The following is a 13,808-nucleotide window of genomic DNA, read 5'->3' as shown; positions in this document are numbered from 1 at the left end:
TGCATGACAGGCAGCCCAGGGCAGATTAATATTAACTTACTGCATTTTTTAGGGGCTCCATGGGTTGGATAGATTGGCCTGGTGGGCTGCATCTGGCCCGCAGGGCACATTTTGCCCACCTCTGATGTAGATGGTCCAGTAAAGGCAGCCGGGGTCTCACAAAAAAAAAAGGGGGGTGGGGGGTGGCTAGGGCTTTGAGTACAAGATAAACAGCTCCAGTTCTCACTAGCGCATCTGTGTAAGGTTATAGGGTATGAACTGAGCCATGGCCCCATGACTCAGTGTTTCTGTCTTCATATACACTGAGCAGAGAAGGGACTCAGGAATTTTTAAAGCCTGACATGAACCAAGACAATTGAGACACCACTTATCACCTGGTATGAGTTAAAAATACATCAGCTAAAATGTGCTGCCTTTTTTTCAGATATGACGATGGCCCTGAAAGCTCAGCTCCTGATTGGTGTCCTCTACTATGTAACCTGTTCCCTTGTGTATGGCTTCCCCACTGACCCTGGGACTGAGTTCCGCTCTGCTTTCTCTGTGGCTAGAACCAGCAGCATGGAAGGGAGCTCTGAGATGGTCATCACCTTTGACAAGGTCTATGTGAACATCGGTAATGACTTTGACCCCAAGACTGGGATGTTCAGGTGTCGAATCCCTGGGGCCTATTACTTCTCCTTCACTGTTGGGAAATACCCCAAGAAAAACTTGTCTGTCATGCTGATGAGAAACAAGAACGAGGTGCAAGTAATTGTGTATGATGAGCATCATCGCAAGGAACGGAAGGTGGCCAGCCAGAGTGCCATGCTGCAATTGGACTATGGTGACACAGTCTGGCTGCGTTTACATGGAGACCCCAAATATGCCCTCTACAGCAATGCAGGCCCATACACAACTTTCAATGGCTATCTCATTTATCCAGACACCTCTTCCTACTTCCGAAACAGTGTAACCTCTCAGGAGCTGGGAGGAGGTGCAGAGCCACTTCATCGTGCCATTCAGCAACTTCCAGGAGAGCAGAATGAAGCCTCAGAAGTACACATGCTGTCTGATGAACCAGCCAGAATACAAGACCTCCGCTCTGCATTTTCTGTTGCCCGCACACAAAGCCTTTTGGGGACAGATGAGAAACAGACCCAGCATGAGCCAATCACATTTGACACAGAGTTTGTGAACATTGGGAGGGATTTCAATTCCTCAAGTGGCATCTTCTTGTGCCGTGTGCCTGGTGCATATTATTTCTCTTTCACCATTGGCAAAATGCCTTTTAAGACCATGTCAGTGAAACTGATGAAGAACCACAATGAAGTTCAGGCTATGATCTATGATGACAACCACTCCAAGAGGCGAGAGATGCAAAGCCAGAGCATCATGCTGCCTCTGCACTATGGAGACACCGTCTGGTTATATAGCCACCAGCATGATGGCTATGGTGCCTACAGCAACCATGGCAAATACATCACTTTCACAGGTTTCCTGATCTATCCAGAGGTTCAGCCAAAGCTGCTTCCTAGTGCCAGTTCAGCCCAGGGGCCCAAAATCTAAATACAGGCATTCAAGGAGCATAAGTGAAACCAAGATACAGTGGACTTGGGTGTGGATCCATGTTGGACATCATCCTGTACATGACAATGTTAACCAGCATGTTAATGTGTGTTTCCTTATGCTGCATGTTTGTGCCATGGCTGCAGGGCCATTGCTTTCTGTTATTCATCCATAGACTGATCTTTACAGAGTGTATGTGTGTGTTCAGTGTTGCTGTTTGATTTATGCATAAAGCATGAAGTAGTTTGGAGACAGGGGGAGGGCAGTGAAATGAAGTGCTACAAGTCAGGGAGCCACTGCAGGAATACTATAAAGATATCCCTGCTCAGAGGGAAAGGTTCTGGTAACATTCATTGTATACTGGGGGTGTGGGGACAAATGTAATGGAAATGAACTTAATAAACATGCACAAGAAAAGATGCAGGATATACTGAGACATGGATCTGTTGTTAGATTTGGGATTTATGAGCATGTGGCTGCCTAAGGGACTGACTCAGATTGAGAGAGAGGTGCTGTGACTGTGTGATCTGTTTTATGGGTTGGAGTGTCCAGGGCTCGAATTACACTTTGACTTCTGGGGCGGTCTACAAAAAAAATTGGGCTGCCCATCACAATGGCCTAATAAAATCAGAGCCTCCCCCACGTTATGATTTTCAAAACTTATAGGGGGCTCTCATGTCTTATGGGGGGGTGGGCTCAGCCTCCCCTCCCCAAGCTCCCCTATAATTCAAATCCTGGGAGTGTCACTGAGCTAAGCTGTGTATTTTGCTGTAGATCAGGGAGAATGTGTGTGTGTGTGTGTATGTGTGTTTGTGTGTGTGTGTGAGAGAGAGAGGTGTTGCCAACTCCAACAAGATTTTATTGCAAGTCTCACAATATGTATAGCTTTTCTCAAAGCCCAAGCCACTATCTAAAAACATATCCCTTATTTAATAAGATAACCTAATAAGTTTCTAGCCTTTGCAGTTACAGAGAAAAGCTTAAAAATATGAGGATCAAGCATACCTTAAAGACATAGAAACAAGAAAGCCAGTAAGTCTTCCCCCCCCGTACCATCAATATAGATTTCATAGATTTTCAGGGTCAGAAGGGAAGGCAGCAGATCATGAAGTCCAACCCTCTACTCTAAGCAGGAAAGAGTGCTGGGGTCAGACGACCTCAGCCAGGTGCTTGTCCAGTCTCTTCTTAAAGACCCCCAAGGTAGGGGAGAGCACCACCTCCCTTGAAAGTCCATTCCAGATTCTGGTAACCCTTACCTTGAAGTTCTTCCTAATATCTAATCTAAATCTGCTTTCTGTCAGTTTGTGGCTGTTCTTTCTAGTTATTCTGAGGTGTACCCTGATAAACAGAGTATCTCCTGTTCCTTGCTGTCCCTCCCCACCCCCACCCCTGACAAATTTGTAGATGGCCACCAAATCCCCTCAGCCTTCTCTTATGGAGGCTGAAGAGATCTAGGTCCCTCAACCTATCTCCATAGGACCTATCCTGCAGGCCCCTAATCATGAGTGGCCCTCCTCTGGACCCTCTCAAGGTTATCCACATCCCTCTTGAAGTGCAGCACCCAAAACTGGACGCAGTACTCCAGCTGCGGCCTTACCAGTGCCACATAGAGGGGAAGTATCACCTCCCTAGACCTGTTCATGATGCACCTATTAATGCACGATAGAGCGCGGTTAGCTCTATTGATCATTTTGTCACATTGCCGACTCATGTTCATCTTTGAATTAACCAAGACTCTGAGATCCCTTTCTGCTGCTGTGCTGCTTTGAAAGTCCTCCCCAAATCTGTATGTGTTGGTGATTCCTTTTCCCTAGGTCTAGTACTCTGCACTTATCCTTGTTAAACTGCATGCTATTTTGTTCTGCCCACTTTTCCAGCTTGTCCAGATCTACCTGAATCCACTCTCTGCCCTCCAGTTTGTCTGCTTTGCCCCATACTTCAGTGTGATCTGCAGATTTGGACAGTGTGTCCACTACGCCCTTGTCCAAATCACTGATGAAGATGTTGAACAGCTTTGGCCCAAGGATCAAGCTCTGGGGGACTCCACTGCCCACATCCTTCGAGGTCAGTACTGGCCTGTCCACCACCACTCTGGGTGCATTCCATTAGCCAATTTGCCACCCACCTGATTGTGTAATCATCTAAGTCACAATCACTGAGGTTTTTTTTAATGAGAATGGGATGTGACACCATATCAAAGGCTTTTTTAAAATCCAAGTATATGATGTCCACCTCGACTCCTGAGGTTAAGCAGTTTGTGACCTGGTTGTAAAAAGAAACAAGGTTTGTCAGGCAGGATCTACCTGCTATGAATCCATGCTGGTTGCCCTTCATTACTTTTCCTGCTGGACTCACACAAATGTATTCCTTAATAATTTTTCAAAGGTTTTCCCAAAAATAGAGGTGAGATTAACTGTTCCATAGTTACTTGGATTCTCCTTCTTCCCCTTTTTGAAAATAGGGACCACATTGGCTCTCTTCCAGTCCCCTGGGACCTACCCTGAGCGCCATGAGTGCTCAAATGGTTGTCAGGGGTTCTGCTATGACACTGGACAATTCCTTCAGCACCCCTTCCAAGTGCCCCTTCACTAGGCTGACACTAACCATTGGTGTTCTGGTGCCTGTCTGTAGTCCATTTTGTCTTTACCCTCGTTCAGGAATACTGATGGAAAAACTCATTGAAGAGCTCAGCTTTGTCCCTCCTGTCTGTGACTAATTGCCCTAGCCTGTCCTGTAGAGGTCCTATGTTATCCTGTGCCCTCTTTTTGCTCCCTACATACCTGCAAAAGGATGTTTTGTTGTCCTTAATCTTTGTTGCTGTCCTGAGTTCCATTGCTGCTTTGGCTCTTCTTACTAGCTCCTTGCAAGTATGAGGCAGATAGATATATTCCTCCTTGGTGGCTACCCCCTGCTTCCACAGTCTGTGCCTCTTTTTATCATCTTTAGGCTATCCTGGATTTCCCTGTTTAGCCAAAAGGCTTTCCTGGCCCTAATAGGGGTTTCCTGGGGACTTCCTGGCCTTTATGTGCAATGGGATTGTCTCCTTTTGTGCCTGAAGGATCATTTCTTTGAGGAACAACCACCCTTCCTGGACTCCCATCTCATCAAGGCTCTTGTCCTTCAGTGCCTCACTTACTAACCTCCTGAACTCATTGAAGTTAGCCTTTTTGAAGACCAGCACTTCTGCCCTACTTGGTATCTTTCCTACCTTTCGACAGATAGTGACACCAGTTGCTGGAATTCACTATCTCCTTGATTACCCTGTATCTGAAGATCTCCCACCAGGTCGTCCCCTGTAGCAAACACCAAATCCAGTAAGGCATTTCCCCTAGTGGGAGCATATACTTCCTGCGTTAGGTAAAGTTCCTCAGAGTCATAGTTAATTCAAAGATGAACCTACACGAATGCTGGGATCTAGCTGACTGCACCTCCCAGCAGATGTCAAGGCAGTTAAAGTCACCCATGACAACCATATCCCTTGAGTGTACTGCCTCTGAGAGCTGCCTTGAGATTAGCAGATTTTTTAAAAATAATCATGTCTTTTTGGGACCAGAGACATGATTTTTGAACAATACTCTCTATTTATCTGGCTGTTTGATAGTGATAATGATTGCATTAAACTCTCTCGCCAAGATAGGCACCTTAAACATAATGGTATGCTTAGAGTACATAACACAATCCTGTGTTTCCTTATTGTTTCACCTAACCCTAACTTAGAGGGACCCTGCATACTTCTAAAGTGCGAAGTGATTTCAGAATCCATGTTCCCATCCTCTGTGCTTTCCTATCACTTGGTATCCCTGTGAACTCTGGTGGTAATAAGGTCACTAAGGGCTGTGGACAATGATAGCACAGTAATCAAAGTTGGATGGTTGGAACCCAACTCAGTTAGAACAGTGGAAGCCAGGGGGACTTCTTAGAGCTGTGGGATAAATGTATCAGGCTGTCTCATTCAAATCTGGTTTAGCTCCCAAATTAAATAATGGTTTAGGTCTTAATCTAAACTTGGGTGGAACTTGATAATGGCACTTTGGCTTATTTCAGCCTTTGTTAACTTTAGCTAACTGCCCTGAAAGCCCTAACCCTACATAGTATATTTATCATATGACAAATCTCATGCCCTCCAAGGATACTTTATAATCAAGACAATTCGCCCACTCATAAAAACCCCATCCTAATCTTGTTTTTCATTTCTAGTTCTCTTCCTCAAACTACACATATTTGGATGACCCATGTACAAACTTTATAACTACAACTGAGTGACTACAGCTCTGCAGAAAAGGATCTCGGGGTTACAGTGGACACTAAGCTGAATATGAGCCAACAGTGTGCCCTTGTTGTGAAAAAGGCTAATGGCATATGTGGGGGAGGAAGGGAGCAGGTGGCCCCCGAAACCCCACGCCCCGTCGCTAAACAGCCCGTGTTACACCCCTTGGCACAAATTGCCAGGGCGGGAACACTCACCGTCCACAGGTGTGTCCGGAAGAAAGGCCCTGAGGCATTTCCGTCCACTATAAAGGAGACGTCGAAGGCGGCTGGAGAGGAGGAACTGGAAGCAAGCAGTGGCGGTGCGGATGTCGGCTGGAGCACCCGGGCGCGGACAAAGGTAGCCCGCAGGCACAGGAGGACCTTCTGGGGTAAGGGCAAACCCCAATGAGACCTGGGATCCGGGAAGGAACTGTCCCAGCGCAGACACTGACAGTTCTGGGCCAGTGAGCCCGGCTCGGCTCAGCAGGAGCCAGCGAGCCGTATTCCTTCTAATAGGGGGGCACTCGCAGCAGGGAAGGTGCCGCCGCTGCGACGTAGCGGGGCCAGTGGACCCCGCAAGCCCTGGAGCAAGTTGATTACTTAAACAGAAGCCCGAGGAGGGGTGTTAGCCACACAGCGGACAGGGAAAGACTGGGGAGGCCCGCAAAAAGGTCCACGCGGCCTCCAGGCTCTGGGGAATCCCTGGCTGTTAGCATTGAGTTGTTTTTGCCTGCTTTGATTTATGGATCCCGGGCACGATATCTTGACAAGGAGGCTGAGCAGACTGTTGCTCAACCCCATGGAGGTACGGGCAAGGGTGTAGGGGCAGAGAAGCCCTCGACAACGTGGGACCCCTAGGACCCAGGAGTCTCATCTGTGGACTGGCACGCACCGGATTATCAACACTGAACCAGGAGGTCATCAAAGTCGTGGCAGGCGGTCCGGAGGCGTCCAGCCTGCAGAGGAGCGGCTCCGGGTAAAGTACCCTGAGGATGGTCCCCAAATCAGGGGGGTGGAGACTGCGGCGAGTAGCAGCAGCATCGGACTCACCCCCTGACAGCATACTAGGCTACATTAGTAGGAATGTTACCAGCATATCAAGGGAAGTGATTATTCCCCTCTATTCAGCACTGGTGAGGCCACATTTGGAGTACTGTATTCAGTTTTGGACCCCCCACTACAGAAAGGATGTGCACAAATTGGAGAGAGTCCAACAGAGGGAAATGAAAATGATTCAGGGCTGGGGCACATGACCTATGAGGAGAGGCTGAGGGAACTGGGCTTATTTAGTCTGGAGAAGAGAAGACTGAGAGGGGATTTAATAGTAGTCCTCAACTACCTGAAGGGTGGTTACAGAGATAATGTAGCTAGACTGTTCTCAGTGGTGAGAGATAACAGAATGAGGAGCAACAGTCTCAAGTTGCAGCAAGGAATGTTTAGATTAAATATTAGGAAAAACTTTCTCACAAGGAGGGTAGTAAAACACTGGAACAGGCTACCTAAAGAGGTTGTGGAATCTCCATCCTTACAGATTTTTAAGACCAGGCTAGACAAAGCCTTGGCTGGGATGATGTAGTTGGGGATGGTCCTGCTTTGGGCAGGGGGTTTGACTAGATGACCTCCTGAGGTCCCTTTCACTTCTAATTTTCTATGATTCTATGACTGTTCAGGTAAATGGTATAGGCTGTGGATAGAGAGCGTACCAAAAGGATTATTGTTTGGGATAGCATATTTATATTTTATACCATCTATCTGGGAATTGGAATGTATGTACAAACCTAGTCACAATTTCTACATTCTTTGCAAGATCTATGCTTTAAAAATGTGCAAACGCCACACTCTCCAATACCCTTGACTTCTAAAATCATTCTCTGTGGCTCAAAGACTATATCTTGCCTCTGGGCTTCCCATACATGTCTCACTGTTTCTCATCTCTCTCTCTCTCAGGGTAGTGGGATTGAGAAAAATAAACTAGGTCAAAAGTTAGTAGTCCTGTTTTGAATGTCACAGTTTTATGCATGTGTTATTGAATGTAGCTCCATCTTTAATCTTGTAAAGTTGAAAATATACTGAGCCCTAAGGAATTTATTACCCTCACTCTAATGAGGAGTTGGAGAGGTTCATGGTTAGTGTAGCTAGCAGGAAGCACATCGGAAACTAGGAAATCAATATCAATTAAAATCATTTCTGCTAATTGAGATTAGGTTATTAGTTCCATGTTGCAGTGAGCATGACAGGAAGCTTAACTGTATCCTTGATTATAAGAATTATGATGGAACACATATTATATTTATTTGATCTGTAAAGTGCCAGGTGTAAAAGGCACTGCATAAAAGAAGTAAAATCTGCTGAAGAAAAAAATTGTTTCTTGTTCTCAGGAGTTTAAGATGTGATGCCAGTAGGTATCATCCTACACAAATGCAAAATATAGAAAGATTTATATAAGTGTGTATACTGGAGACATCATAAAATAAGTATATATTCAGGAGTTTTTGAAGAAGGAGTTGGATGTACATCTGTCATCCCATGACAGGCATTTGACATGGGATGATAGATAATATTGGATCAGAAATTATTTGACTCATCACTGGAGTTTAGCCTGTGGAAGAAATCAAACTTCGCGTTGTGGTTGAATCCGAACTGACAGAGCCAGGTTTTCTTTATTTAGGGCTATACTGTGATCACAGGGAGGATTTCATACAGCAAGGGGAATCACCCACTTGTCTGTTTCAAAGGAATCTTCCTCCTCTCTAAGTTTTCAAGCATTTTTATACTTAAGACAGATAAAGAGAGAAAAAAAATACAACCTTGGAGAAACTAAAACAAGTTTGCTTAATTGGACATCTGTACACAGGGTAATAAGACATGCAGGATTTCTTATCTCAAAACATGTAACTGAAATAAGCAGTATCAGCACTTCTGGTCTCTGTCTGTTTTTTCTAGTTAGGTAGGCCTGAAGCTTGACTAAATTTACTCCAACAAGCCCTAGTGAAACACAGCAGCTGTATGAACAACATAGCTAAGGCACATGGTGGGCTATTGCACAAAGAGAAAATATTGTAGCCAATTGAAACTACAGGAAGAATTTAGAGACAAAATGGAATTATCCAACATGGAATTCAGCCAGCACACCTGAACTAACACCCTGGAAAAGGTGCCAGGGCATCTGTCATGACGATCAGTGATCAAGGCATATAACATTGGGAAGATATCACCACCTGCAGTAGTAGTATCTAATACCAAAGCTCAGATGGCTAAATTCACCTTAGAGGAGTGTTCATTATGGAGTTCCTAGGGAGAGATCCATCACCTTGTTTCATATTTAAAGATGGAAAAATAGCTGACTGATAAGCTGCTAGGAAGTTTTCAGTATGATACAGAAAGCAAAACAGGAAGACACACTGTTCTGGATGATATTGGATGGCAGGCAGCACTCTAAATAATCCAAACACAAAACTTGACTTTCCTCTGTATCATTTTCCTTACTCAAGGTTTCTCTTGGTCATGGCAAGGTGAGAATGATAGGACTTTTTCAGTGAGGTTAAATAGAAGGGTTTATCTTTCCAGGGCCAAGAAGCCAGGACGGTAGAATCTGCAGGGCAAAACCCCTTGCAGAGATCACGGAAGATTTCATCAATCAGCTGAGAAAAGAAAGTGATCCAAAGATTCTTGTCTAGGCCCTGAATGGAGCGAATCTGATAAGCACAATAGACGCTTGTGAAGAGGAGATGGTCAAACTCTGCTAAAGTGAGGGGGGCCTCAGCCAGTGAAAAATGTCTCAGTTGCTGTTCAATCCTTGCTGGTGTCTTGGGAACTTGGCGCTGGAAAATCTGGATCAGTCGCTTTGCTGGGCGCAGAGAAGCCAGCTCCTCATCCTGGACCCAGACTGTCTCATTGGCTTCAATCTCCAGCCCTGCCCAGAGCAACTAGAAGAGAATGGCATCATGAAAACAGGAAGTCCAGGACAAACAACAGGCCCTTAGCAGAAGTTCTGCTACAGGGATTATGAGGTGACTCCTGATACTAGCAGTGCTAGGCTTGCACAGAGTGGGTGGGACTGAAAGCTTCCCGAGCAATGGAATTTGCAAACACAATTGTTAAAAGTAAAGCCAGGTATGTTGGAACAAGCCAGTAGGTTTTTGGTTCTCACTCCTGCCTGCCTGCCTCCCTCCTGCATTTTCCCTGTCCCTCCATGACCCCTACCAACTTCCTCCCACCCAGACCCTTCTCCCATAATTCTTCTCCCTGCCAAGGTGCTCAAACCCCAACCCCATTCCCTTTTAGCCCAGTGCATTCCCATCATGGCTTCTACACAATCCTGTGTCCCTCCCCAACTCCCCCTCTTATGCAGAGGAGTGGAAGCCAAGGTCATGGGCTAGGAGTGGTAATGCTACTGCTACTAGGATTGGGAGCAGCTTGGAAACAACCCCTATAATTCTGGAGGCACCACAATACCTGGTGAGTCCATGGCCCCTCTGGCCTCTTCTTGTGTCTCCCACTGGGCCTCTTCTGCCCTCCTTGCCCCCTGAAGCTCCTGTCTCCATTCCTTTGGTGCATCCCTCTTCTCTCTGCCCCGAAGCATCCCTCTCATATCCCATGCACTTCTGCATAGCTCAGATTTATTCTGCTTACCCCATAAACAGAGTGAAAGTATCTTTTATTGAAGCAAAAGTTAGCCACTTAATGAGGTGGGAGAAGTGGAAGACTTGTCCCCAACAGGCAGGTTATCCAACTCTAAAGTTTTTTGCATCTTCCTCAGAGATGGGATCTTCCTTAGGCTAGTTTATCCTCACGGGTCTCATTGAGCATGGCAATGACTGTGCTGAGACAGCACTAGGGCATTTTGCCAAGACCCCTCAATGTGAAAGCGTGAGAACGAGATAAATATTTGGGATTTTTTTTGGTTGGCAGGTTTCCTCCACCCCCCATGTGCACACAGACACTTGCACTCTTTCATTCTTTCCCACAGGTCCCTGAATACCCAAATGACCTCTAGCATGATGTGTGCATCCTCCAGCTTGTTATGAAACTTGTTCACGTCAGCTTGGTCCTTACTGTGAAGTTGTTCATCTGGAAAATATTAAACAGCCACAGAGTTTGAGAGAGCAACATTTTGGCCCATCTTCCATCTTCTCTCTTATGTCTGTCTGTCTTTGATATTTCTGAGGTGTTTATACCCAAGCACCAAATAAAGGAACAGAGATTCTAACCACTGGATTTTGGAGAGCAGAATGGGATTTATCCAAGAGGTAAAACAGGCTCAAGGAAGTGAACAAAGAGTTTCAGAATGGTGATCCTGTGCTTTCCAGAGGGTCTGATTCTGTAGCTGGCTCTGTGGGAGAAAAAGCATCTGCTTTGATATACCTGTGAGGAAACCTTTCACGTGGAGAATTATAGCAGTCCTAAACCCACCAGTTTTGCAGTTGCTTTTCTATTTCCGCCTAGTGTCAGACATAGATATTGTTCAATTAAGTCATTCACTATTGGAGCACCAGGAGTGGATGTCACTGCTCAAAGTAGCTACAGATGCCCATGTGAGAGTTTCTAGCTACTGAAAAATAGCATCTAGTGTTCTTTCTCTTTTGGCTTGTGTGTTAATAAATCAAGCTGCCTTTCTACTTCTTTTCAAACTAACTCCTCCATGCCACAAAGGAATAAGTAGAAGCAGGTTGCAATGGGTGAGCCAGCGCTGGAGAACAACCAGCATGAAACACAGACTCTGTGTGGAAGAAGGCAATGCTGACAGCAGTGAAGAGATGGGTAGGGAATGGGAGACTCCATTGTCTTTTTATGGGATGGAGAAACATGTCCTGGTCTACTTGTCGGGGAACTAGGAGGCAAAAGTTATGCTGTGTAAACTAGAAGTAGGTATTCAGCATATGTCTTTGGTACCTCAGAAGTTAAAATTATCAGGTGCAGAAATAGACAGAAACTTAATTGAATTAATTGTTTGTGTAGTTGCTGCTACCAAAACCAGCTTCCAACTTTCCGTTCTGGAGTAAAGCTCCCCAAGAGACTGCTGAGAGCCATTTGAAGAAATAAGTGCTCTCCCTTCATTTCACAACACAGCTGCAGGCTCCCTGATCAAAGCCAGATGTGCGTTTGGAATGTGAGCTGGGATTCTAGCTGCTGTTTCCCTTCTCCTCCATGCACTGCCTAGTGGGACTTATAGCTCAGGTACACATACCGCATCCTCTGAAAGCTGTTTGCTGGCCTTCCTCCTCCCTCAGTCCCCCTGCCAGCTCCCACCCCATACCCATCTGATTCTCATGTCACCTTCTGCCTGTAGTTAAGATCAAAGTTATCACTATTAGGAGATATGCAGGAGCAAGGGTTCAGTGAACCCACTGAATAACCACCAAACTGCTCTAATGTTTTAAAAACCTGTTGCAGCATTAGTGTAGCAGGTAGAATAAAACGTAAGTTAAGCACAATAAAATGTAATGAGAAATGTATGAAAATAATCTGCTCAACGTCCTTCTGGAACAGCAACTTTTTCACAGGGGATCCCCAAGGAGCTTTCCCATTCAGCAACCTTATTATCACAGCACCTGGAAATTCCCTATACAGTACTGAAAAAAATGTGATCTTCATCAGCAGCCCAAGACCTTTCCTGTGCCACTAAGTCATGGCAGGTCAGTTGGTCTCATGCAAGCAGGCAACTGGGTGTCTCACGTTGGGGTCAGTCAGGTATTTCATCAGAGACAATTCAATAGGTGACCATCTGTAAGGTGTTAACTAATACTGTAAGGGGAGCAAAGGCATTGGGGTGGAGACAAATAAGCAGCATTTGTCATGAATAAGGCATCCTTAAGTCAGTTGGAAACAAACTTTGTCATCAACCATCCCTCACTTTAAACACAGCTCACCTTAGAGCAAAGTTAATTTTCTGTCAACCAGACAATTGTTTTTGTCAGTACAACAAACCTCCTCCTGGCTTCTGTGGAGAATCAGGTGAAACCCAGCGCCAATTAAATTGCTCAACATTTGCAGTTGCATTTCCTACCTGTCAGCCTCTGGGATCCAGCAGGCGTGTAGAAGGCCAAAGCTGTCCACAGCCAGACTTTGAGCTGCACCTGAATCATGAGGGCCATGCAGGTCAGGGTCCCCACCCCTTCAGTAGTCAAACGTCTTAGGTGAAGTAAAAGCTGTTTGCTGTGGCGTTTCCACTTGCTTCCTCTGATCCCAGCAGTCTGCTGGAACAGATTCCCTTTTTCTCTAATTCCAGTCCTGGGATGGGCTGACTGTTGATTTGCTGTTCCCAAAAAGTATTTTTCATCACATTCTAAACATTTAAAGTCTGTTTCTAGATTTTTGGCAGAATTTTTAAGCCTTTCCCCCCAAAATTCTGATTTTACCACCAAAATAATTTTATAGGGAGGTCCTAATTGCACAGGATTTTCACAGTTAACATATGTAACAAACGTAAATTTAATTTAATACTCCTGAAAAGTGGGTGGAAGCTTTCCACCCCCCTCCTCCAAGCATTTCTCTTCAGCTCCTTGGCTTCCTTTGAAACTTTCCTTTTTAATTTTCTTTCTTATTGAGGTTTGAAATTTGAGAACAATTCAGAAATGTCACAGAAAGATGGGGCTGGCAGCAGGCTCTATAGGATGATGAGAACAGCCAAGATATACAGGTGGGCAAAGGAAATGCCACTCATCCAGTTCTAGAAAACCTCCTGGAGGGAGACCTCAGTATAATGGCCTGATAAATGATAAAGACCCAAGCCAATCAATATTTGGCAGCTCACTGCCCTGGTGTGTGTTCTCTACATCACAATGAGCAAACGGGTATACAGTTGTACATATTAACCCTATCCAACTCTGTCCCCTGTTCTAACCTTATCTCTCCACCTCCATGCACCTGTTAGTTCAGACTCCCCACCTAAACTATTTAAGACAGGAACTCTCTTTGTTTTGCATTTCTACAATGGAGTGGAATGAAATCTTGGACTACAACCAAGCCTCCAAAGCACTGTGGTAATTCAAATATAAATTATTAATAGTAATACA

At 45.3% G+C, this 13,808-nt stretch overlaps 2 protein-coding genes across 2 annotated transcripts; one reads left to right on the top strand and one right to left on the bottom strand.

Annotated features, from left to right (window-relative positions):
* The first annotated feature begins 422 nt into the window (after positions 1–422).
* Positions 423–1,965, top strand: C1QTNF4 (C1q and tumor necrosis factor related protein 4). Its single transcript, XM_019552349.1, has one exon. The coding sequence runs from the start codon at positions 427–429 to the stop codon at positions 1,543–1,545; it is 1,119 nt and encodes a 372-aa protein (XP_019407894.1). The 5' UTR covers positions 423–426; the 3' UTR covers positions 1,546–1,965.
* A 6,815-nt stretch (positions 1,966–8,780) lies between these two features.
* Positions 8,781–13,145, bottom strand: FAM180B (family with sequence similarity 180 member B). The gene is made up of 3 exons (XM_019552350.1): positions 12,800–13,145; positions 10,784–10,863; positions 8,781–9,719 (listed from the first exon to the last, which is right to left on the bottom strand). Exons 1-3 carry the CDS (start codon positions 12,885–12,887, stop codon positions 9,276–9,278), a joined length of 612 nt encoding a protein of 203 aa, XP_019407895.1. The 5' UTR covers positions 12,888–13,145; the 3' UTR covers positions 8,781–9,275.
* Positions 13,146–13,808: the final 663 nt, after the last annotated feature.

The sequence above is a fragment of the Crocodylus porosus genome, unplaced genomic scaffold (assembly GCF_001723895.1).
Source record: "Crocodylus porosus isolate Cpor-Errol unplaced genomic scaffold, CroPor_comp1, whole genome shotgun sequence".
Taxonomy (NCBI): domain Eukaryota; kingdom Metazoa; phylum Chordata; order Crocodylia; family Crocodylidae; genus Crocodylus; species Crocodylus porosus.
This window is presented reverse-complemented; position numbering and strand designations above follow the sequence as displayed.

Coding starts and splice junctions, on each gene's coding strand:
- FAM180B (XM_019552350.1), bottom strand. CDS start 12,887: ATGGCCCTCATGATTCAGGTGCAGCTCAAAGTCTGGCTGTGGACAGCT. Junction 10,864..12,799: donor TGGATCCCAGAGGCTGACAG/GTAGGAAATGCA, acceptor AATATTTTCCAG/ATGAACAACTTCACAGTAAG. Junction 9,720..10,783: donor ATGCACACATCATGCTAGAG/GTCATTTGGGTA, acceptor ATTCTCTTCTAG/TTGCTCTGGGCAGGGCTGGA.
- C1QTNF4 (XM_019552349.1), top strand. CDS start 427: ATGACGATGGCCCTGAAAGCTCAGCTCCTGATTGGTGTCCTCTACTAT.